This window comes from Leptodactylus fuscus, chromosome 6 (genome assembly GCF_031893055.1).
Source record: "Leptodactylus fuscus isolate aLepFus1 chromosome 6, aLepFus1.hap2, whole genome shotgun sequence".
Classification (NCBI taxonomy): Eukaryota; Metazoa; Chordata; class Amphibia; order Anura; family Leptodactylidae; genus Leptodactylus; species Leptodactylus fuscus.
In genome coordinates this window covers 114115295-114142193 of record NC_134270.1, presented here as the reverse complement: position 1 = coordinate 114142193, position 26899 = coordinate 114115295, and the positions used below count along the sequence as shown (strand labels likewise).

The window sequence follows — 26899 nt, the reverse complement described above, 5'->3', positions numbered from 1 at the left end:
CCTGAATTACAGACCTCAGCCCTACACCTTGCTTCCTGACCAAACCTGTTTAATATAGTTTAATGGAGAAGCCTAGGCAACATTCTCAGACAATACTGCTCCTACAGGCCAGATTAGGCAACTGCAGGGATTAAAGAAAATAAAGATTTTCTTACATCTCCATTTTAAAGGCCTAATTGGTTAAGGAAAAAGGTAACCTTTTTGGTTCCAAGCAAAACATAGATTGTTAACTCATCCAACAACATGAAGACCCCTTACTTTCAGAGCTGCCATTGACTGCAAAACATAAAAGGTTATCAGATTGTTACATTCCATAACACAGAGAGATAAAGCGAAGAGATTACACATGCACATGGCCTCCTTGTAATGTCCATATTATGGCCACAAGTCTTGGCTGAGCATCCCGAAGATCATCATAGTCTGTGCCATAAGACCTGTAGAAAGGCCAAATATAGACACAGTTGCATTATGGCCAAAGACTATAGAAGGAGTCGACTTCCTAGCTGGTAGCAGGCAGTGCCAGGTAATACGACTACAACTGCTCACTTTTGGTTGTTGCACCATCTTCCACGCAATCTTATTTTAGATCTAAAATCCTGCTTAGATTAATTATTAAAACAATAAGAAGCTCCGAATTTCTCTCAATTTACAGCTGAGATCCATGATGCCCCTAAAATCTTTTTTCTTTTTTTTTTAGACATACCAAGGAGAAGCTACAGAAGGAATGGTGAATATATAGAAGGCTCTTATACCTCTCCCTTCTATCCAATCCACTCCTGGCTTTGACTCAAAAAAATATGCAGCAAAATCTGCAAAGTGGGGTAGCTAGATGTGGGATGGCCTAGATATTGATCAGCTACCCTCAGGATTTGTCATCAATATCATCTTTAGACAGACACCAGAAGTACACAGCTATGTGTCATGGTCATGCCTGGTGACTGCATATAAATGAATGGGAATGAAGCTGCAGTAACCAGAGGTGGCTACTACACAGTGTACAGAGCCGTGTACTTCAAGAGAGCATAGCTACATAATCTGAGCCACCTCCAGGGTACTGGGCGTCATACCCTCACCAATATGATATTGATCAACTAGCAAAAACCTTTTTGAGTGATAAAGGAAACAGCCTTCTGAGTATTTTCCATGGCTCAGATATATTACAAAGTTCTTATATTCTCCTTTACTATCCACAGTATAGGGCATAAGTACTAAATTAGCCGAATCTGACCACTGGAACCCCCACCAATCACAAGAACAGGTGTCCCCTGTACCCTCCTCTGAATGAAGTGACTGTCTTGAAGACAATGCTGGTTCACTTAATTCAAAAGGACTTTTATCTCTGGCAGTCCCAGAGAATAAATGGAGTGGCTGCAACTCTGATCGTGATCAGTGGGGTCCCAGTGGCAAGCCCCCTAAATAGGAGTTGCAATAGTCCCCTCTAGTGGAAGCAAGAAGTACCCATAATATTTTGGTTATATGACTTTTATACACACACACACACACACACACACGTGTGTGTACAAATAATTGCCACAGAATTTTAGATCTAAAATGGCAAGTTGCAGTAATAGTTAAATACAGTTTCCAGCCTTGTACCGTCATTTTTTTTTTTTTTTTTGAAGAACCTTTCACCAGCAGGGGATCCCCTTAACTAGTCTCTTCCTCCAGAGTAGAAGCCAATGGACAAAGCTTTTGAATAAAGGCACTTACCTGAAAAAAGTACAACTGTCCACATAGGCCCCTCTCAATTTCCGTTAATTTACTGCTTCTACTTAGATCAGGGGATAATCCTACACATTAGGGAGAGTGTGTGCCTATATAGGCGTACGGAGACTTACAAGTCATTCCTGCTCCGCTAGAGATTCTGGGTAAAAAATATGCAAATCTATTCTCCAGGATGTAATTAGGAGAACAGTGCCTATGTATGCTGCCCTCTAGGGACAGTCCCCTTAACATCATGCATGACTCAGTTAATAAGCCTACTGACATGATGCGGGATTTATTGCCAAATTAGTATTTCTATTCCAAAAGGAACAGATTCCCAGCTATGGACAGCGCTGTTTTGGTCTGTTGGACCTCCTCATAGACCATAGCGCAGGGATACTAATTTGGCAGAGTGAGAGACTATAGACCAGGGTCAGGGGATAATCATACACATTAGGGAGAGTGTGTCCATAGCTGGGAATCTATTCCTTTTGGAATAGAAATACTGATTTGGCAATAAACCCCGCATCATGTCTGTAGGCTTTTTAACTGAGTCATGCATGATGTTAAGGGTGCTGCCCCTAGATGGCAGCATACAGAGGCACTGTTCTCCTAATTACATCCTGGAGAATAGATTTGCATATTTTTTACCCTGCTTCTACTTATTACATGATTCTAGAGAGACAGAAAATCACCCCCATACAGAACAGATACTTTTCATAATATCTGGTACTAATCTTGAACTACAGTATGTATTATGCTCAGTTTACACTAGCACAGTGGAGTATGAGCACTCCGCCGCTGAGTCTGCAAACTTGGTGGATAGAAAAGTCCTGCAAGGAGGACCTTTCTCTCTGCCAATTTCATGATAAAATCCCATTATAGTCTATAAGGTCCACACGTTTCTGCATGTAACCCACTTTTTAAGCAGATAGGATTCCCGTCTTTTGGGTCCCCATGCAGACCTAACTCATATAGTGCACATTGTAAAAGAGAGAGCGCAGCTCTGGAGTGTAATACAGGCTGCAACTCAGGATCAGTACAGGCTAAGTAATATAGTGAGTATTTAGATTGAGTGGAAGATGTGTAGACCGGCCTGGTCTAGTGGGCATTACAGCCAACCAGTTCAGTCTATAATGCTTACTGTCCTCATTATGTGGCTTGTCCGTGTAGTTACTATAAAGTATACAATAAAATTCCTTTAATCTGGCATTTTATAATCTAGAAATTCGAATCATCTGGAACCTCATAAACCAGGATGAGATCTATTAACCATTGAGACTTTTCTGATTTCTAAAAACAAAGCACTAGCAGCAAATTTTAGATTCACATTTTATTTTGGGCCAGTAATCCGCAATGATAATCCAGCAGCTGCAATGCCAGGTTAAAGAAGTTTTACCGTATATCAGAAAAACAATCTCTATACATCTGTGCACACCACATTGCAAAACAGGAAGCAGATTCTTACAACGTCTTCAGAAATATACAGGAAGTGCAAAGGGAGCCGAGCAGAAGACAAGTGCTTACTTATTGATGCTCAGAAGGTGCACCAAGGCAGTGTCAAAGGATTTCTACATTTGCACTATGGTATATAGTATATTAATACTATATTAATCCAGCATGTGACAAGAGTGTCCCATACTGGGGGCCAGACAAAAAACACTATCTAGCATGCTGTGTGCCACGTTTATCAAGCAATTTGGACACTTTTCTGACTTGTCCAAAAAAAAAAAAAAGACACGGCCTAACTTCCCCTCTGTGCGCCACAAATGCGCTAAGAAATTTTAAGCTAACTAATAGGAGGTGTAAAATTGGACTCGATGGTCTAAGAATACACCCATCTTATCACACAGCATCAGGCACTTTGATAAATCTGGTGCAGTTTAAGACTTTCTAGTCGGAGTTCACACTGTCTAGCTATTATACAGTATCAGTAAATCTGGGCCATTATGAGTAATGCACTAAGCTTACCTGTCAGACAAGATATGTGACTGATATTCTCAATTACAGTCCCAAAATGACAATCTTATGTCTGCTACATCTGTAGCGTTCCTAGGAGTATGGGTTTCTTAATTCAGTAAATCAGTTTTATTCCTTTGAAGCATATGTCATAGGCAATAGGCATCTCTAAAGACTGGCAAGACCTTGGGTATCACCACTAGGCAGATCACACATGGGATTCTCAGGCTGAGCTAACCAATCTCTATTCACATATATACTCAATGTACATAGAAATAAAAGCTATTAACATCTGCCCCCCCCCTATAATAAACGCTTTGGTTGATTATTAACCCCCTCCTCCCATATAGGGTAAGTGCAGATTTTACATCTACAATGTATAACGTTCTAAGGGTAGGTTCACACTACCATCATTATAGTTCATTGCTCTCATCAGTAGTAGGATCAGGGCAATGGACTTAAAAGCTGATAGAATGACTGATGCAGATAGAGCTCCCTCCATCTCAATTCATTCTAATGTAAACAAACCACGAGAGACGATAGTGCGACATACTTTGTGCTTCATTTTCTTACCATTTTCAAGATTTTTGCCTGCTGTCAGTGAATAGAAACATTCTTGTTACATAATAAATGGGTGAAATCTGTCCAGGCCGATTACATACACAATCCTCTGTAAAATATATATATATATATATATATATATATATATATATATATATATATATATATATATATATCTCATCAACACTCATCTCTCTCTTTTCCATATACTTTGCTACAATGTATCAGAGCATATCAGTAGTCAGCATGGATACAACTGCAGCAAACCCTCAGTCATGAGAAGTATTGTATGTGCTGTGTACAGAGGATAATGTTCCTGTTTGCCGACAGCAGGGATCTTGAAAATGGAGAAACAGTAAAACACGTGTATTAAAAAGTTGCAGAACTTTTTACAACACAGTCATTAAAGGGTTTATTTTTTAAGCACCATTTTAAAGATACCCTGTTAGGGTACTTATAGTTAATAAAAGATGGAGGACCGTCACACTACAGAGTAGATCTGTGCATTACAGGACAGTGTGTAATACTTCATTTTCCCTGTTGTGCGGTGCTGGAGGGGGATTGAACACTTTCTCCCGGTTCCTACATTATGCAACTCATCCCTGTGGTTCCAGCATCAAGGCACCCTGTGGAATAAACTTATGATATGGAGACTCATCTAACAATGCAGAGAACCCATTTACTTATATAACACCCCTTTAAGATAGCTACATACAGTACAGTTGCTAGGAATGGCAACCACAGGAAGCTCAATGCAAATGCAGTGTGTGCATGTCACTTGTGTGACAAAAGGGAAGAGTGATTTTGTAGTTTGATTTCATGATGGTCAAAGAATAGACTAAAACTTCATGTGCAAGTATAAAAAACGCTTGGTCTAATACACATTACTCACAAAATACCTTGTTAAACTGGCATGTGGACTAGGACTGTAAACATATCACACACCTGTCACTAAGGCACGCTGTGTGTACTTACCTTTCAGGCTGCAGGTAAGTCATTCTAATTATGTTAGGTTGGTCAGGAAGTTTAAAGTAAATGTCTCACCTTCAAACACCATTTTGTGTTTAAAAAGATCCAAAATTCTTAATATATCTTTATAGCCGTTGTCGTTCTGAGATATATCAATTTCCAGACAAAATTACATTTTAAATTCTACCTTCTTGCAGTGACCACTAGAGGGAGCTTCAGATATACTGTCTGCATTGTACTCAATAAAACAGTATTCAGTTAGTTCCTAAGCCTCAGTGATGGCTGCAGGCAGACAACACCCTATAAAGATGTATTTCAAAGCTTATCAAAGAATTTTGGACATGAAAACACAATGGGGCAGGTTTACTATTGAGAGTGTGTCAGAACTCTGGCACAATTGGTGCCAATAAAAAACTTGCTGCATAATCTTTACATATTTGTAAACGGTTTTAGACATTTTGTGACAGGGTTGCTAATAATGGGCAAAGTGTAAAATGTGCCACCCTGTGCCAAAATTTTGGTGCATTTATTTTTGTTGGAAAATAAGCCAACTCATAGGTGGTGTCAATTTAGACTAGACAGTCTAATAATACCCCAGATTTATCATCCAGCATCTGCCAATGTGATAAACCTGGTGTTTTAAACCTGTCTTAGTGTATTGGGACAATATTTGTAAATCTGCCCCAAAGTTGTTCAAAAGAGGACACTTACTTTACGCCATGATATTGAGTTAACTCTCAATACATACTGCTAACATCTGGTTATCTCACCATCAGTGAAATGCTTGGACTTTCCTTCATGACAAAAGAAAGAAGCCATCAGGCCATGGTTATCATGCTCCCTGGCTGAAGACGTGTTAAGGCACTTGTCTAAAACATGGAAGAACTCCTTCATGATGGGAGGATGAGCACGGTGCAGATTTTTTTTTTTTTACTGAAAGTCATTACGCACCATTCCTCTATATTGTATCTCTGGCTTGGAGCATAAGGAACTCTTTTCCAGGAGTCAGTCACTTCTAAGTAAAAAAATAATCCATTGTTCTGCTGCTCTAACACTGACAGAGACCCAACCCTGTACTGGATCTAGAACCTGTTCTAGACTCAGCCAGCAGTAGGCAGTCTGGGTGGGAAAAGGACGGAGGGAAGATTGTCATTGCGTCTCATTAAATGCTCTAGAGTCTTCCCTCAACAGTCAACGTTCATCTTTCTGGAGAATATCCATGGTCAAGGGAAAGACAACATTCTGATGGAGACTCAATAAGTGAGTTGGGCAAAGGGATGTCGAAGAAGCTCTTCAGCAGATGGCCTCTGCCGTGCTTCCACCAGTATCCGCTTTACAAAGTCCCGGCACTGCTCTGATGTGCTTGGTGGAAGGTGAGGAATGGTAGGCTGGGTGGCAATTTTAAAAATGGCAGCCATGGCTTCATACTCTGCCCAGGGAGGCTTCTCTGTTAGCATTTCCACCACTGTACAACCCAGGCTCCTGTAGTAAGGATATGGAGGAGAGGAATTAAAAACTAACTTAAAAATAGTTCTGTTCCTTTACACATAAACCAAGGTAAGAGGATTTAAGGGGTAAGGGTGGTCTGGTTAAGCATCTGTTCACATCTAGTTTTCTGCTTCCTCAAGAATATTTCTTCAACATCCATCCCTGATGAAAGCTTCCAATATATGTACTATATGACCATACAGTGACATATGTTAGCAACTTATTCCCACTGTAGAAGAATAAACTGTATAAACTGGTATACTTATTTTTTTTTTAACTCTTTGCATAGGAAACGTAGCAGATTACAAGTGTGCATGGGGACAAAGATATGAGGTTACAGATAAGTTTGGCATGTTTGCTGGGACCACTTCTGGCGAATATACCGAATGTGAAATATAAAAAAAGATGTGAACAAAAGCCAAGATGGTATGTTTGTAGTTGTAACAAGTAGCAGAATGGTGGCAGATACATAAGCCTGGCCCTTGTGGCTAGAATACATGTTCAGATTTGACATAGCTCCATCCTTATGGCTAGAGGAGCATTTATTTATACAGCATCTGGCCACTATTGTTTACCATGTGTCTGACACTTTCAGTCTTGTGGCACAGTTTAATATTTAGCAAATATACACCAAATTTGTAAAGCGTGTGCACTACTTTCATTGTTAACAATATCCTCTATTCTGCATTGGTATGACATTGAAAAAAGGTGGTAGTGACTTACCAGACATCAGCTTTCCTCCCGTAACCCTCCCCGCTGATCACCTCTGGGCTCATCCAGTATGGCGTTCCAGTCACAGAACGGATACCTGTTCCTGACATGCAGATCGTCTGGAGCCGCTTACTGGCCCCAAAGTCTCCCAGCTTAACATTCCCTGCAGAGTCCCGGAGAATGTTGGCACCTAGAAGAAAAGAAAAATATGTAAGTATGAAAGGAATGAAAGAAAGATAAGAAGCTAAATCATTGCCCATGTCTATCATGGTGGAATATATAAAACGGATACAGTTACATGATCACATGTACACTGGCAATTGTATATATTACGGCATAGGCTAGTGATATAACATATCATGTTGTAGTATGAAAACATCTTTATTAGTTATAGAAATATACACAGCAGCAGGATCTTACCCTTTATGTCCCTGTGTACAATCATGTTGCTGTGCAGGTAAGAAACTCCTTCCAGGATCTGCCGGGTGTATCTACGAGTAACGTTTTCCGTTAATGCTCCATATGCTTTCAGCTGATCTTTCACTGATCCCTGAAAAGAAAAAAAAAAAAAAGACTGAATGTCAGAGATTTTCATGCAGAAAAATGTAAAAAAAATTATATATTAAAGCAATGGTCTCATGAGGTCCCCCTATAAAATAGGATGGAGAGTTGCTTCATTTTGAAGGGGTCTCTCCCAATCTTTGTATAACATGTACGGCCATTTATATGAATGGCTACCACTAAAAACCAAGTGATGTGGCCTTGCTTGCACAGGCATAATGCACTGATAGGAAGAAGTGCCACTAGAACCCAAGATGATCAGCCCTGACTGCAGCTGTTTCTAAAGAGATGACCCTTTAACTAGTCAGGAGTAGAGATGAGCGAACACTGTTCGGATCAGCTGTTCCGAACAGCACGCTCCCATAGAAATGAATGGAAGCAGCTGGCACGTACACTTTGCCGGCGGCCGTTCGCTTAACCCCCCGCGTGTCGGCTACGTCCATTCATTTCTATGGGAGCGTGCTATTCGGAACGGCTGTGCCGAACAGTGTTCGCTCATCTCTAGTCAGGAGATTATGAGATTAGGAGAATATAGCTTTCTTCTACACACAGTGTTAGCCTGATCCATTGGCTGAGTTTGGTGTCTCATTGAATGGAAGCTTAACTTTATAATTTCATATTGCGCTTGACAACCCATTTGGATTTCCGAGAATTTAGCTATAATCTCTGTGAAAACTGTGTAGCAAGTGTTCAATACTCCTGCAGCGCCACCACAGGAGTAATTCAGCATTACAAAGCGCTCATTAAAATCAGTGGGCTGTCCAGGGAACCTGCAGATGTGCCAGGACTTCAAGAAAAACTCCCTCTTAATTCAGAATTAGTTTGCAAACATGATTTCCAAAAAGGCAGCAGAATGCATGTAAGCATGACTGCACATAAGTGCCACTCACCCCTGGCATATATTCCATAAAAATCGTCAGCGTCTTCTCTCCTTTATCCCGTAAACAACCATAATACTGTACTATTCTTTCATGATGCAGATTCTTCAGAAGTTGGATCTCACACTCCAGTGCACTGACCTCCTGCAGGACCAGCAGACAAAGAAACACATTAAGAAAATCCTGCCGGGTTTAAGAGTAACAGGCCAAGATCACACAGCACAGTTTGCTGCAGTGTTAGATAATGAATAGATCCTGTCCAAAAAGGTATAAATAAAACTGCACTGTGTGAGCAAGGCCTGACTCCATGAACTCGAATAAGGAGAGATTTCTAATTACCTTGCTTGTTTCTGGACTGTCTGGATCAAACTGAACCTGCTTAGCTGCCAGCTCCCGTCCTGTGTCCACATCGTAACACAGATAAACCCGACCAAAGGCTCCCTGACCCAGGAGCTTTCCCCGACGCCAGTTTATAGGAGCACTGGGAGCTGAAAAAGATGCAACAAAACCAGATGCATAATGAAAGCCTTCACAATATACTGTGCACGGGCCACTAAACATGTTTAACACTTTGGCTAAATTCACACATCCACCTCAGATGACTCTTCACCCCCCACCCCCATTTCAGAATGCACATTTATTATAATACAGATTTATGGAAACAGTGGGTGCCACAAATTCTAAATACCAGCAGCTGCTCTTCCAGAGTTGTCAACATCAGAGTAAATGGGATGTTGTGGGCATAGTAATATCGTCCCTGAACTATAGTGTCCTACCTTCTGGGAAGAATAACCTTCATCGGATCACTGCATAATGCCTGGTATAAACTCCCAATAATGAACAAAGGTGTGGTGTACAATACATCCTGCAACCATCTACAGTCACATAGAAATTATTCTGTCACATCAATGAGAGACAACCCTTCTAGCCTATACATATCTTACATTTAGTCGGCACATTCCTCTCCGGTACACCCAGGGTGTTTTCGCTGTCTGCACTGCGAAGTCTGTTGCGGGCTTCCATATATTGAACAGACAGGCCCAAGTTTTCCCCATTGGTGCTTAAAGAGCGGCTAGATGGCACAAGAGTGAAGAGATTGCCCTGAGGGCGCCTGATCCGTGGGAACGTTCTTCGTCCTAAGAGTATATAAGGGTTGAATTAAAACTTACAGAATGCTCATACAAACGCAGCATTTTTTTCTCTATAAATAATTGTCGTAAAGTTGGGAGTCAGCAAACATGACAGATATTACAGCTCTCAAAGGAACAAACACCAAACTTTACCAGACACCTGAGAGGTAAAATTTACACTTGCATTACAGACTGGCTACATGTCCATGTGGCCATACAAAACTAAAATCACTGACAGAACTCACCGTCACTGTAATCTTTATGGTGAACAGATACATGATACCTTCGAGGGTATGTTCCACCCTTCCCTGCTTTGTCATAAAACTGATTCTCCCGATCTGTAATGAAAGAATCAGGAGGGAAAAAGAAAGACATACATTTAAAAGTAATATTATAATATTAGATATGGCAAAGGCCACATATATATTGTGGAAAAACTATTTTGTTTTGTTGCAGATTTTACTGTGGTTTTTTGAGCCAAAGCCAAGAGTTGCCTTAAAAGGAATGGGAGATATAAAGGAAGCATTTTGTAGTTCTCATTTCTGCTAAATCCATTCCAGACTTGGGCTAAAAAAACGCAGCAAAATCTGTAAGGTTAGGTTCAAGCAGATTCCGCTGAAAATTGTCAGATAAAAGTCCTGCAAGGAGGTCCTTTCTCTCTGACTGTTTTAGTACAAAAATGGCAGAAACCCAACGGACCCCATTATAGTCTATGGAGTCTGCGGATAACTGCTGTTTTAGCGGACCCTGCTGATCCTTGACTAATAACCTATCCAAAGGTTAGAAGTCTGGGAAACTCCTTTAAGGTGTGATATATGAAGGACTTATCCTAGTACCTGAGAAATCCTGCCTATTGTCTGGATTACTTTGAGCTCTCGACATTCGGGACTTCCTGAACGAAGGGCTAAAAAGAGACACAAGGTAGAAACAGCTCAAAAGCAGCAAACGTACCAGTGGTAATAATTGATCCCATAAACTATCGGGGAAACCATATTACATGTTGTTCCTTGTTGTGAACTTTGACCACTAGAGAAGTACTGTACTTCAGCTATTTCCAGCACCTGCATTCACCACAGCCACATTCACAATAGGGGATAAACACCCCAGTTGCCAGGATTGGTAGGTGTCTGACCTCCACCTATCAGCAATTTATTCTCCAGGATAGGTTATAAATATTTTTAAATTCTTTTCATTTATTGTTTTTTAATTATTTTTTTTTTTATAGCCACAATAGGGAATTGAACCTGCGATCATGAGAGGTTATACCATAGGCCGCAATACAATTGCATTGCAGTCTATGAATTCTTGCATGCCTGCCAAAGGCCTCAATACTTATATTGCTATGACAGGTCCGAGAGCCTTCAGAAGGCTCCTGGATGTCATACTAACTGGACGGTTCCGTGGTCTTGTGATGGGAAAGATGCACCAGCAACAAAAGGTAAGAGCAGAAGGCGGCAAGGGGAGGTGGGGTGGACGCAGAGGATGAGAATGCCAATGGAATGGGGGGGGGGGAGATTTGGCAGTCCTTATGCCTGCATACAGAGAGAATGGCATTACCGATTAATTTAATATAGTGGAGACCTGGAGGTTACAGCACATATTCTACTTCTGAATGGGTGATGTATTCAAATATATGACATAGTAGTGCAGTGGATGATAGGAAAGGGTTAACCAATTCCAGCTACTGTTAATCTGTTCCCCAACCATTGGTGGGAAACAAGTTACTAGCGCTATGATCAATTTACGCTCATTAAAAACCCAAGATATTTTTTTCTCTATACTCGGTGGTGACCAGTTTGCACACAGGGCAGACAGCGGGAACTAACTGAAGATTTCCTGCTCTGAAGCACCAGAAGGAGCAGAGCAGAGCAGAGGGGGCGTTTTTTTTTTTTTTTATTCTACTAGCTGAGCTTGGCAGCACTAGTTTGACATCTAAATTAATTGATTTCATGACAAAATCCTATTAAAGTAGAGTTAATTGAATTCATTTGGCTAATTGCCCAGCTCTATTTCAAAGAAAAATTAAAGAGGGTGTCTAGCGCTTTAAAACCGATGGGCTGTCTTAAGCGTATGTGGTGATTGCAGGAACCTCAAGGTCCCCTCCAGACAGCTGATTGCTGGAAGTGTCAAGAGTTGGACTCCACAATGTTGGTAGCCTATACTAAGGCTATGCCATCAATTTTAAAGAACCACATAACCCCTTCAAAATGTGACCTGTAGGTTTCTTATTACCACCGACAGCAGCACACAGCCAAGGGTCTGTCACTGCCACCTTCCTCCCAATATCCATTTTATCGAGGGAAAGATGACACAAAAATCTTCATGGTCAATATACAGAATACAATGGAAGAACTGATTCTCTTTGGTAGATGCAGCAGATGTGCGGTGCAGATTATATACCACTAGTCCAGTTCTCTTAAATGTACAATGCCACCATATTCCACAGCACTTTACAGTCATAGTCACTGTCCCATATAGGGCTCACAATCTAAATTCCCTATCAGTATGTCTTTGGGGTGTGGGAGGAAACCCAAGGAAACACAGGAGAGAACATACAAACTCCATGCACATATTGTCCTTTCTCGCAATCATACCTAGGATTCCTTAACCCCTGTACAAAACATTTCAGTAGGATTTAGAAAACATGTATACAATAAAAACAAACTGCAATATCTCAATTCTTTTGTGGATTTCAAAAATTCCCACTTCTGTAGCAAAACGGTATGTAAAATAGTAACAGCGGATTTCAGTGAAATGTGCAGTGGTTCTGTGAAACCAGCCTTAAAAAGAAGTGTAACTCCCATATTATTATCCATTTGTTTGCTAATGTGTTGGGAGGGGGTCTGGTCTATATTTATGTAATACACATTGACTTCTTTTCCTTTTAGTAGTAAACGGGTTCTAAATTTCTCTAACAACCCTCTAACTGAGCTGTTGCCAAGGATAATCTGTACGCATTGGTATTGCCAGTTTGTACAGCCATGTCATTTATCAAAAGGGGATAGTCACTTCAAATGCCTGTAACTCTGGGTTTATGCCACCGAGTGATTCTCAGCTTTCATAAGCTGCCAGGATTGCAGTACTAGCTCTAAAACAACCTGATATATTATTAGTTAAAAACACAGGAACTTGAGCTCTATATGCATCAGTTCACATTCCCGACTGTTTTTAACTAGTTCTATCTACAGGTCTGCTTCTGCAATCTAGGCAGCATAGGAATCTCAGCTATCATATGATACCAACATCACATTTCTCCATTGCTCTCATCTCTAGTCTTCTGCTATAATAAATCCCCTTCCTATACATTCACAAATTTCTCTATCAAGAAATATGGTTAGATAAAATGCATACCTGCCCTCTGATTGGTCCAGGGACTGGCAGCTTCCAGATATTGAATTCTCTGTACTGCTCAGTGGGTCCAGCATCTGGATCAAAATAATTAAGTTATTGGTACATATCGGCACTGCACATCCTACTAATATTATAAGTGTGAAAGTTTGTGTGTTTGGATGTTTGTGAGTTTGGATGTTTGTTCCTCAATCACGCTAAAACGCCTGGACGGATTTGCGTGCAATTTTCCACAAACATAGTTTTCCCTCAGGATTGAGTTGCAGGCTACTTTTGGTGCCACTAAACAACATGGCTTCCTAGCAGGAGACTCACAAAAGCAGGACTCCTAGCCCCAGCTATAGACTCACACACACTGCCTGGCATTTCCTGCCTCAACCTGCCTGCACACTCCTTACTGTCACCTCAGGAGTAGCCCTCACTCTACTCACTCACATTTACATATAGCTTTCCACTATACATACACAATACAACACATCACATTGTAATTACATGTATCTCCTATCACTGCTATATACAGTACCTGATACATATATACTCCTGTAAACAGGCTGTATATACTATATAATTACATGTATCTCCTATCACTGCTATATACAGTACCTGATACATATATACTCCTGTACACAGGCTGTATATACTATATAATTACATGTATCTCCTATCACTGCTATATACAGTTGCTATATACAGTACCTGATACATATATACCCCTGTACACAGGCTGTATATACTATATAATTACATGTATTACCTATCACTGCTATATACAGTACCTGATACATATATACCCCTGTACACAGACTGTATATACTATATAATTACATGTATCTCCTATCACTGCTATATACAGTACCTGATACATATATACTCCTGTACACAGGCTGTATATACTATATAATTACATGTATTACCTATCACTGCTATATACAGTACCTGATACATATATACTCCTGTAAACAGGCTGTATATACTATATAATTACATGTATCTCCTATCACTGCTATATACAGTACCTGATACATATATACTCCTGTACACAGGCTGTATATACTATATAATTACATGTATTACCTATCACTGCTATATACAGTACCTGATACATATATACTCCTGTACACAGGCTGTATATACTATATATTACATGTATCTCCTATCACTGCTATATACAGTGCCTGATACATATATACTCCTGTACACAGGCTGTATAACACATCACATTGTCTGTATCACAACATACACAATATAACACATCAAATCACATTTGCTAGCCCACCAAACTTTTTAAAGCACTTTTACAGTTTCACACGTCTGTGTCCGCCCAATACTCAACTCACCGCAGACGAAGTCGCGGGTAAAAGCTAGTATTTATTTAAAGGGGTTATTTGAGACCAAAAGTGAAAGGCCTATTGTTATGACAGGTCATTCTTTTAAGATTAGAAGGGGGCAGACACTTGGGACCCCCTTCGATAAGCTGTCCTCCTTACAGGGTACAGAAATGACAGCAGTCAACTCCGTACACTGTGTAGTAGCTTTGCTATCCAAATAAATACGAGCTGAGCTGCAATAGGCAGCAAAGTAACCGCACAGTGTAAAGAGAACAGCTGATAAATGGAGGTTCTTAGGGGATACAGCAGTAATTTTCAGTCTTTGATATCCCCTTTAATCCAAAGATGACAAAAATTTCCACAGACAAGCATATTACCAAAATACCAGTTTGACAGTTTCCAAACACGAGCCTCCGAGTCAGGCTCAGACTTACACACTGATCATTGGTCTCAGGAATAAACTCGCCCTCGCTATTGATGCTGGTATAAGAGCCCTGTCGTGCAATCCTCTGCTGCCTCTCTGGGACGTAGCCCGGTGGTGGAGAGCTGCGACCTGCATTCTGTGAACCTGTGTGCAAAGGACAAAACAAAGACGTGCGTTCCTATATGACATTTGTTCAAAGTGACATTTTACATGGGTTGTGAAGTACATGATGTAACAGAAACTGACCTAATGTATATAAAGAAAATATATGGTAGGTTCTCTGGTAAGAACCTAAATGGACATCATGTAAGTAAAAAAAAAAAATGGATGAATAAATCCCTGGTGGTTACTCACTGACAGACAGGTGTCGACTTCGGGTCTCCGCAGGATGATATGGTGCATTAACATCACCCAATGACTGTGAGGCCTTAATTCGCACTTGTTTCTGGACCCCTGAGTGTGGTGAGGACGTCTAAAAGAAAAAAAAAAAAGAAAAAATCATTGTGAAATGAAACTTCAATTGGACTGATGCATTATGGGTAGAAATGGTCTTTTAAAAGGAGACATGCTAATAGGGCTTGCTATGGGACCGACATGCGCGCACATCTATTTCTCCGGTCACAGCGGGGATCAGAACTAATTCCAGAACCCAGATTCCAGAACTAATCTGCTTTCCCAAGCTGCAGATAGTTGGGGCATGCTGAGAAGAGTGGTTTTCCAACAACTGGAGATTACTAACACAGGAACATAAACTCCTATTAAACGGAACCTGTCAGGTGTTTTGGGGGAACACAAAACCACCTACATGTTCTTATGGAGGATTGGTGTCCTAAAAAGCCATGTCCTAAAAAAAAAACGAAAAACCCCAGATGATTCTGATGTCATTGGACTTCTCTCTGGTGCTCATGTCACCTGGGCAGTTTCTATACCTCAACTTCATTGCACATATGCTCATAGGTGCACTGCTCCAGCTTCAATGCAGAACTGCACGGTCACCGGGTCTACAGAAACTGGGCAAATATAAAGATATTTTTTTGTGCTGCCACGGACAGGGTTTGAATAGGGCTATTTGGAACACTAAACCACCAGTTCACAATGAGCCGTGGGTGGTTTAATTTTACACATAGACCTGACAGGCCCCCGTGAAAAAACTGTTCAGATAAAGGAACAAGTCGCATACCACCCTGAAAAACAGGAACATGTTGTAGCAAAGCCTAACTGTATTCAGTCAGTGATCCTTTATTGAGCACGGTAATGACAACACAACATATAAAAAACATTATAAGAACATACATGGTTCCTGTCATGGGAGAGAAGAAGAATCCGAAGACTTTTCATACTGGAACTTCGATCTAAGAGATCAATGGCCTTGTCAAGATCATCCTGAATTCTGAGGGGTATAGAGAGCTGCAAAATGGAGGAAGGGATGTCAGCCAGGAGCTGGAAGCATCAGATGGCATAAAACACAACAAATAGCAATATGTATTCTGAACCAGCGATCACAGCCTTGTTAAACACTCTCAGGGCGGGTTCACATTACCGATGGATGTCCGTTCTGATAGTGTCCGTTAAAAACCCCCCAAAACCCCCCCCCCCCCAAATGGACACCTATTATAACAGACATTAACGGACACAAAAAATGGACACTTTAGCATCAGTTTATGTCAGTTAGTGACCGTTTTTATACTGTCCTCTTTGTTTTGCTTTTTTTCTGATTTCTGAGCATGCTCAGAAAAAAATGGGACAGTAGTGCTGGACACTATAACGGAAGCCCATCAGTTACTGTCTGTTACCTATAGACTTCAATGTTAACAAATAACAGCGCTTGACCTCTGTTACGAAGCCATTATTTTTAATGGACACAAAGGTCCTGCATGCAGAATTGTCTATGAAAAATAATGGACTTTTGACAGATTTGGTGTAAACAGACACTAATGGACAACAGATAAAATCCCATGGAATTTTTATAGGATTTGTGTCTGTTCTGCTAGTGTCCCTTTCTAAAATCTTGTAACAGACAATAGCAACGGACATTACTAATGGTCGCCAGCGGTAGTGTGAATGACCCCTTAGTGATTACTTACTTTATGCACACATATACTGTCAGGACATAATACTTTAATGCTTTGTTTAGCCAACCATCCCCACAAACTAAAATGACTAAAAAGGAGGCAAGGCATAATGTACAGATCAGCTCTGCCCGCTAATGGTAGTGATAACTGGCATCATGAATAACAAACAGCTTTGGCAAAAAGTTTAGGCAGTTGCCATAGACAATTAGTTCTTCTACTTTCTAACCTGTGCTGGATCATTAAAGTTCAACATTAGCTATGCTGGATTACTAGACCTTCTGGATTACGAAACTTTCTGCATTAGCTCACACTGGGTTAATGAAATAACAGTGCTTGTACTTCAGGCTACACTTACCTCATTGTTCATGTAATGTAGGTCCATCTGCTGCCCAAAGACAAATTTCACTTTTTGCTCTACATCCTCAAACTTTACAGGCCGGGGAAACTGCAGAATCCTGCAGAGACACATCAATACAAGCAAAAAGAATTAGTGAACTGTACAGATTACTGTATTTTTTTTTTTATCATGATGAGTTTCCTGTGCAGATTAAAGGTATGTTCATATCTATGCTGGAGTCTCTGTCTCAGTGTCCACTTTTATTAATAATGCTTGTCATCCATGGGTGTTCTATGGGACAATATACACTCACCGGCCACTTTATTAGGTACACCTGTCCAACTGCTCGTTAACACTTAATTTCTAATCAGCCAATCACATGGCGGCAACTCAGTGCATTTAGGAATGTAGGCATGGTCAAGACAATCTCCTGCAGTTCAAACCGAGCATCAGTATGGGGAAGAAAGGTGATTTGAGTGCCTTTGAACGTGGCATGGTTGTTGGTGCCAGAAGGGCTGGTCTGAGTATTTCAGAAACTGCTGATCTACTGGGATTTTCACGCACAACCATCTCTAGGGTTTACAGAGAATGGTCCAAAAAAGAAAAAACATCCAGTGAGTGGCAGTTCTGTGGGCGGAAATGCGTTGTTGATGCCAGAGGTCAGAGGAGAATGGCCAGACTGGTTCGAGCTGATAGAAAGGCAACAGTGACTCAAATAGCCACCTGTTACAACCAAGGTAGCCAGAAGAGCATCTCTGAACGCACAGTACGTCGAACTTTGAGGCAGATGGGCTACAGCAGCAGAAGACCACACCGGGTGCCACTCCTTTCAGCTAAGAACAGGAAACTGAGGCTACAATTTGCACAAGCTCATCGAAATTGGACAATTGAAGATTGGAAAAACGTTGCCTGGTCTGATGAGTCTCGATTTCTGCTGCGACATTCGGATGGTAGGGTCAGAATTTGGCGTCAACAACATGAAAGCATGGATCCATCCTGCCTTGTATCAACGGTTCAGGCTGGTGGTGGTGGTGTCATGGTGTGGGGAATATTTTCTTGGCACTATTTGGGCCCCTTGGTACCAATTGAGCATCGTTGCAACGCCAAAGCCTACCTGAGTATTGTTGCTGACCATGTCCATCCCTTTATGACCACAATGTACCCAACATCTGATGGCTACTTTCAGCAGGATAATGCGCCATGTCATAAAGCTGTAATCATCTCAGACTGGTTTCTTGAACATGACAATGAGTTCACTGTACTCCAATGGCCTCCACAGTCACCAGATCTCAATCCAATAGAGCATCTTTGGGATGTGGTGGAACGGGAGATTCGCATCATGGATGTGCAGCCGACAAATCTGCGGCAACTGTGTGATGCCATCATGTCAATATGGACCAAAATCTCTGAGGAATGCTTCCAGCACCTTGTTGAATCTATGCCACGAAGAATTGAGGCAGTTCTGAAGGCAAAAGGGGGTCCAACCCGTTACTAGCATGGTGTACCTAATAAAGTGGCCGGTGAGTGTATATACATGCTGTGCACAAAAACGTTTTGCAATACCAAACTGATCTCTTCTTCAGGACAGGTTTCACCTTACTATTTACTACATACAGGTAAGACCGTAGGAAGTTTCTGCATTTGAGGTCGTATCCTTTGGCAACTGATCCAAGACAACAGATGTCATCACTAAGATGGCTAAAAGGAAATCTTTAAAACTCTGCAGAATTTTTAACTACTTATATTTGCAAAAAGGTTTAGCTTTTAACTATCTACAAATATAGATATAATTATATTCGTTGGAATACTCCTTTAAGGATAAGAAGAACATAGTCACACTTTTTTATTGGTTAAAAAGAGTCCTGTTACCTTACTATAGAATATATACTACATTCTACTATTTTTACTTCAGTATCATCACTGTTCACTGAATATTACTGAGCTGTTCAATCATAAAAATACTAGTTTAGATACATTAAACTAACATACCGATATCAGAAATATTATTATCCCACAGAGCAAACTGTTCCATATTATTATATATCCACATGGCAGCTCCATATTATTATATATCCACATGGTAGCTGCATTCCCCTCTATACAGTTCCACATTATTATCATATATCCACATGGCAGCTGCATTGTCCTGCATATAACTCCATATTATTATATATCCACATGGTACCTGCATTCTCCTGTGTACAGCTCCATCCTACCCTACTAATATCATAAATGTGAAAGTTTGGATGTCTGTTATTCAATCATGCAAAAACGGCTGACAGAATTTCAAAATGAAATTTGGCACATAGATAGTTTGTAACCTCGATTAACACATAGGCTACTTTTTATCCCGGTAAATGACCTGGCTTCTCGACTGTTATGAATTTATGTTCACATACTATATTACACTGCTCCTGCAGCAGCTTATCTCAGGTTCTGATAAAGCCAGGTCTGTTATCTCTCTAAGGCTGGTCTTACACAACCGTATTGAATGTACGGTCCACAAGTTGCTGATCAGCAACACTAGTTGCTGATTGGCAACATAGGCTCCACAGATGTCCGTGTCCTGCCGCACTCACCCATAGAGTTCTATGGGCAAGTCTGTGCAGTGCCGCAATTCACGGCCATTTCGGACATGTCCTATAAATTGCAGACCACGGTTGCGACCCGACCACACCACGGATAAAATATCCAGTGGTGTAAGAGGCCACATTGAATATAATGTGTCCGCAATTGAAAACCCTCAATTGTGGACCATTTGTGGACTTAAATTACGGCCATGTAAGACCAGCCTAACGCTCAGTCCATTTTGTACATGCATTTGCATATTATCTGATGTGCTCCATCCAGTATATGTCACACAAACTACCTCAAAAAGGTAGACCATCTGGTGTGTATAAACACAAAGCATACAAAAAACCACCAGGCATAAATTGATACAAAAATACAAAATCTTTAATTCAATAAAAATACACATATAACAAAACAATACATATAGAAGATACAGGGAAATTGATATATCTAAAAGCAAAGGCACAAGATGGTATGGAAAGATGTTACAACGAGTATTGTAGCAGCAAACAATGACACAGAGTACATACAATTAGCTGGGTGTGCAAGTGGGATAACCCTGAAACCCCTTGAGACAGATATATAATGACCCATTGAAGTGGCCCTGTGTAACAGTTGGTAATGAAGGGTTAATTGTGCAAAAAAGATACCTGCATGTTATAACCAGAAAGGTCAAATACTTGCCCCCCAAAAATGTTGCCCCCCAAAAATGTTGTCATATCCCTTGACAAAGCCGTCTAGGCAAAACGCGCGTCGGGTGTCAGGCATAGTTGGTACAGTACGGTATGTAGCAGTAGCGTTCATACATTTATTTATACATTAGATCCATGGTGGTTATTGGGTTACTGTGTAGCAGGGTTATGTGTGGTGATTATGCAACTTGGCAGTTCACCCCTGGAAGTTATTTGGGGAATCTCTCACATACCCATTCATAGGGTTACATAGAATGCATAATTAACCCTGGATTGTTGGGCAAAAGTCCTTTTGTCTATAGGTTCATGCATGCAGTCACATGCATTGCACAGTTAACCCCTCTATGAGGTTTTTCATGTGAGTTACTTTCTGCATGCAGGCATATATACTGGACAATTAAAATTTTTGGGGGGCAAGTATTTGACCTTTCTGGTTATAACATGCAGGTATCTTTTTTGCACAATTAACCCTTCATTACCAACTGTTACACAGGGCCACTTCAATGGGTCATTATATATCTGTCTCAAGGGGTTTCAGGGTTATCCCACTTGCACACCCAGCTAATTGTATGTACTCTGTGTCATTGTTTGCTGCTACAATACTCGTTGTAACATCTTTCCATACCATCTTGTGCCTTTGCTTTTAGGTATATTAGTTTCCCTGTATCTTCTATATGTATTGTTTTGTTATATGTGTATTTTTATTGAATTAAAGATTTTGTATTTTTGTATCAATTTATGCCTGGTGGTTTTTTGTATGCTTTGTGTTCCATCCAGTGCTGACACACGGCATGAGGAACAAGCTCAGCAGCAGGACAGCTTAAAGGGGCTCTATCACTGGGAAAAGTCATTTTTATCTAATCACATCCTTGCATAGGCTTTAGAAAGGCTATTCCACACTTACCTTTAGTATGTAAATTGCCTCAGTGGTCTCTGAATAAGTCCGTTTTTATTCATATGCTAATGAGCCTCCAGCCAGCTCAGGAAGTTCCCAGCAGCCTCCTCTCTCCCATTATCTCCTATGTTTGTGAATCAAACAGGAAGCTGAGTCATCATCAGCAGCAGCAGCAGCCTCCCATAGAAAACAGCAGGGAGAGGTGTGCACCAGTCTAATTAGCATATGAATATAAACGGACTTATTCAGAAACCACTGAGGCAATCTACATACAAAAGGTAGGTGTGAAATAGACTTTCTAAGGGAGATGCAAAGGTGTGATTAGTTAAAAATGACTTTACCTAGTGATAGAGCCCCTTTAAGAGGTGCTGAAACACTGGAGCAAGTAAACCATCGATGGCAGCAATTTGCTGAATATAGGCGGATCATCGACGCCAACAAAACTCAGACGAAGTCGTGGGCAGTATTATCATATATCCACACGGCAGCTACATTCTCCCGCATACAGCTCCATATTATTATATATCCACATGGTATCTGTATTCTCTGGCATACAGCTCCATATAATATAAATCTCCATGTTGCTTTAAAGACCAGAAGGCCTGAAGACTCTCATTTGCATACAATACCAGTGGCACAAGGCAGGAAATTCCAGGGGGGACACTCAGATAAAATGGTATAGAATTACACTACTGTGATACTATCTATAGTGACCAGCCCCATCCAACAGGTGCCCCCTGGCCTTACACTGAACAGCATATAGTGAGTTATTGAGTGGTTCTTAGGCCTGGAGATATAAAGGGATTATGGGGACAGGACAAGTGAACTACAGAAGACTACACTCCACATCAGCAACACAAAATGGTTGATCCCATGGAGTAATAGCTCATATTCTGTTACACAGTATAGGCACATAAGATTTAAATGTGGGTTTAGTATTTCTTTAATTTGCTCACATTTGTACAACTTTTTTTTGGTTATTTTTAGTTACTTTTACTCATTCCCCTCCTTTCCCGAAGAGTCCAACTACTTGGTGGGAAATATTAATGAGCAGAAGGTGTAATGGCTGAACCTCTAATGATTTTCGGGCCTGGAGCAGACACTGAGAGTGAGGCCTCGTCTGACATTCTGTGTTTTTGGCCAGAACATTGCTGGCAACTCTATAGGACTTTTATCTGAATGCCTTTCATGGGCTGTCATGTGGACGGCTCTGGAGTTTCATTAGGCTGTTAGTAGATATGTTACTCTGGAAGGAGAGGAAACCACAAGGGACATTCCTAGAATATCCAGCACCAAACGGCCCACAGAGCACGCCAGTGTTTGCTAATAGTCGGCTGAACCTTCCACCGCTTGTAGGAAGCTTTTAGCTCGCTCCTCGTGGCCCTCACTCAGCCAGCACTAAGCGCTATCCCATTGCCTCCTATAAATCCTTGCTACTCAGCCTCAGGCCATCGCATAGCTGTGGTCAGATCTGGCAGGCACTAGGATATTTCCAGGCTCCTGTCTGTAAATGAGAGACCCTTAAGATGAGGGAAACTCAGGTTAGAGATCAGAGGGAGCCAGGGCCGGTTCACAATTAGGCCATTGACAGTGCTGTGAACATTCCTGGGCTGGACACACAAACTATCATTTACCAAATGACAATATCACCGCAGCTTGCAAGTGCTAACATGGGGGAAGCAATAAAATCTCAAAATGGGTTAAAAGACCCCACACCGTGTGGCTTACTCTAATATACAGAGTTGGCAGACCTTAGTGGTGTCTGCTACTACAGGAAAAGCATTAACACAAGCTACAGGAGGAAGCAGTTCTACAGTCCCCGAATATGTTCAGGTTGTCCCACAGACACTTGGTGACCTTACACTAATATACTGGAGAGCTGCATTCAGAGCAACTCCTTAATACTCTCTTATCATTCACATGGACCTAAAGGGGCTCTCTCATACTGACAACCCCCATTAGTATATCATCTTATACAGAGACCACTACCCTGGACCCCATTCTCTTTGAGCAAGAGATCGTTCTGGTGTCTGCATTTGGAAAGGGGCAGTCTCTGATGTGCCTTTTAAGGGATCCTATCATTAAAATGCAATTTTTTGTGACTAACACGTAGGAATAGCAGTAAGAAAGGCTATTCTTCTCCTACCTTTCGATGTCTTCTCCGCGCCGCTGTTCGGTAGAAATCCCGTTTTTCTTCGGTAAGCAAATGAGTTCTCTTGCAGCACTGGGGGAGTCCCCAAAGCTGTGAGAGAACTCTCCAGCGCCACGTCTTCTTCCGTCACTGGAGTGAACTACACATGCACAAGTTGCCTCTGTTGTCGGGCCTTGGGCAGAGCCGACTGCACATGCCTGCCTGGTGTAAGTGGCCATTTTCTTGTGGCCACTTACCCCTCTTACTGTGTAAGCGGCCACAAGAAAATGGCCGCTTAAAACCAGGTGGCTCTGCCCGAGGCCCGACAGCAGAGCCGACTTGCGCGTGCGTAGAAGTTTCACTCCAGCGCCGGAAGACGACGTGTGAAGAGGCCGTTCCTGGAGAAGATGGAGGCGTTGCTGGAGAGTTCTCTCGCAGCATTGGGGCTGCCCCCAGTGCTGTTTGAGCGCTGGGGACCGCCTCCAGTGCTGTGAGAGAACTCATTTGCATGCTGAAGAAAACCGGGATTTCTACCGAACGGCGGCACGCAGAAGACATCTAAAGGTAGGAGAAGAATAGCCTTTCGAAAGGCTATTCCTACGTGTCAGTCACAAAAAATTGCATTTTAATGATAAGATCCCTTTAAGGATTAAGCCATTTTCCATCTTTATCTTCCATGCCTTCCAAGAGCCATACATTTTCTATTAACATAACTATGACAGCAATTAGTTTTTTTTAAATGTTTTAGATGTTTTTAATGTATTACAAAACTGTAAAACAAATACTAGTGGGATAGAATGGGAAAAGATGCAATCCTGCCATCGGGGGGGGGGTTTGAAGGTGTTGTTATGGCATTCAGCATGTGGTAAAAAAAATGAGATGTTAAAGAGGACCTTTCATGGTTTGGGGCACAGGCAGTTCTATATACTGCTGGAAAGCCAACAGTGTGCTGAATTCAGCACACTGTCAGCTTTCCCGATCTGTGCCCCGGGTGAAGAGCTAGCGGTCCCGGTACCTAGCTCTTTTCAGTCAGAAGGGCCTTTCTGACACTCTGTCAGGAACGTCCTCCTGCACAAGCAGCGCGATTTTTAAGTTTTAGTTTTTTTGCTTTCTAAAATACATTCTAATGCTTTAGGATAGCGTCACGCTACCATTTTGATGCCTGTACTGATTATTTACCGCTAATACTCTGGGACAATGGAGCATGATCAGGGCAGGTTTTTAAGAGAGTTCTTAAAAATTTGTAAAACTTTAAAAAGAGGAAGAATTAAAAGAAAATGGGAGCAAGGCAAAACCAAGGAGAAAGTCCCTCAAAATATATTAGAAACTTACATGCCTTTTCTGGCAAAGGTTAAGGGGATTATCTGGATTCTAACATTGATGGCCTATTTTTTTCTATCAATTGTTTTGTTGAAGGCAACAGAGTAATCATTAGATCAATGACAGAGTGACTACTGAATGGCAAATTTAACTTATAAATTCATATTACTTGTGAATTCCAGAAAGATAGATAACCAGGTTATATCCACACAGGGCTCCTGTATTTCTCAACAGCGTAAGGGTCTGTTTTTGTGCCAAATCATATTTAAAGAAGAATTTTACTTACCGTCTCTCTCCATTGTATTCAAACTTTATCCGAACATCAGTCTACAATGAAAACAAATGTGAATTACTGACACATCTCTGTATTTTATGGTCTTGTGTCAATAGGTTGTAATGTGCATTGCAAATGGACCCTCCCTTCATCTTTCCTATAGGTGAAGCTCTTAAAATCCATTGAGCCCATTTACGTTAAAAGGGAGCCACTTAAATAAGTCAACCCTTGTAATGTAAACTGACTCTCAACTACAATATCATCAGTAACTCCTCCTGGCCATGAATAAAAGGACGTCATCACCAAACTGGAACCTCCTTCTACAGTATCTACTAGCAGGCTACATATCACTTCTCCTTGGCACTGCCATCAAGCTGTTGGTATCACTGATGGGTTGACCAACACTGACACTTCTTCTGGGTGTACAACAGGAACATTGAAGCCAGTAGACCATGAGGTGAATTAGTTTCTCACTAGTACACCCACCCCCCTACAACATAACTGATCAATGACTACAATACTTATACCATTTCCAGATAGGAGGTCATGATAAAAGGGTCTGCTTTATTTCCAGAAATAGCTCCACTCTTGTCCATAGGCTTTGGTATTGACGCTTAGTCCCATTTAAGACCCCTTTCTGCAATCTCATTAGCCATCGATACTGTCTGCGAAGTCTCACCTGTTTATTGGGGAGGCTGCTCGTCTTTGTTTTCACCCCTTCGATTCCTGTAGTTCGATGTCGCCTTCCCATTTGAAGGGCGACCAAGTCCTTCATAATGGACTTAAGAGCTTCCTGCTCATCTGTAAGGGGAGACAAAAAGGGAAGCCGATTATCACATGCAACAAACGTTATCCATAACCTATAAATAGATAATACTTCTCCCACTACATGGAAACTTAGAATTAATCGATAACCTGTAAATAAGCATAGGAAACATTAGATTGTTGTATGGAGGCCACAGAGCCTAAGGTTTCAGAGCATGATGGGAGTTGCAGGTATGCGACAGCTGGAGAACCCCACTTTGGAAAAAAACTGAATTACGTGTTTAAAAAAAAAAAAAAGAGAGAGAGAATAGTACAAAGGCAACTAGAATGGGATTTGTCCCTATCTTTATCAAATGGCTACAACTGCTGAATTGTATGCTAATGTGATTGCTAGAGTAGGGTAAATGAGCATATATCAGACACACTCCCTCCGTGTAATGGAATTTGTCACGGTGCCCTCTCTTATCGCCATGGAGGCATTGGCGGCATGTATTCTAAGGTCAATATCTGGGTCACTACAAAATTGAGTTAGCCTTTACAGCAGACAATAACCTTCTATATTTACAGGGTGCAATGGTAGCAGGCTGCAGCGAAAAAATCATTGTGGGAAAAAGCAGCAAATCGTGTTCTTTTTTCCGCAGTGTTTTTCACAGAAAGTAGCAGAGTTTTTCTCTGTGGACTCTGTGCCCCTATTATACCTGTATGTAAAACACCAGCATTTTCGTAGGTATAATTGACATTTGTGTGCAAGTGTTCTTCAAACCACAGCTTTTCTGCAATG

The 26899-nt window shown here is 41.2% G+C and overlaps 1 protein-coding gene across 1 annotated transcript in view; it reads right to left on the bottom strand.

Moving 5' to 3' along the window:
- Positions 1-4420: 4420 nt before the first annotated feature.
- Positions 4421-26899, bottom strand: part of MAP3K3 (mitogen-activated protein kinase kinase kinase 3) — a 31633-nt gene continuing 9154 nt past the window's right edge. Inside the window, exons 2-16 of the mRNA XM_075277084.1 lie at positions 26033-26154; positions 25366-25406; positions 17489-17588; positions 16355-16468; positions 15416-15533; positions 15072-15205; positions 13313-13386; positions 10798-10865; positions 10207-10299; positions 9776-9967; positions 9171-9319; positions 8844-8975; positions 7813-7942; positions 7405-7582; positions 4421-6675 (exon numbers count right to left, since the gene is read on the bottom strand). Of these exons, the coding sequence (XP_075133185.1) occupies positions 6447-6675; positions 7405-7582; positions 7813-7942; positions 8844-8975; positions 9171-9319; positions 9776-9967; positions 10207-10299; positions 10798-10865; positions 13313-13386; positions 15072-15205; positions 15416-15533; positions 16355-16468; positions 17489-17588; positions 25366-25406; positions 26033-26154 (1874 nt within the window). The 3' untranslated portion in view covers positions 4421-6446. The remainder of the gene's footprint in view (positions 6676-7404; positions 7583-7812; positions 7943-8843; positions 8976-9170; positions 9320-9775; positions 9968-10206; positions 10300-10797; positions 10866-13312; positions 13387-15071; positions 15206-15415; positions 15534-16354; positions 16469-17488; positions 17589-25365; positions 25407-26032; positions 26155-26899) is intronic.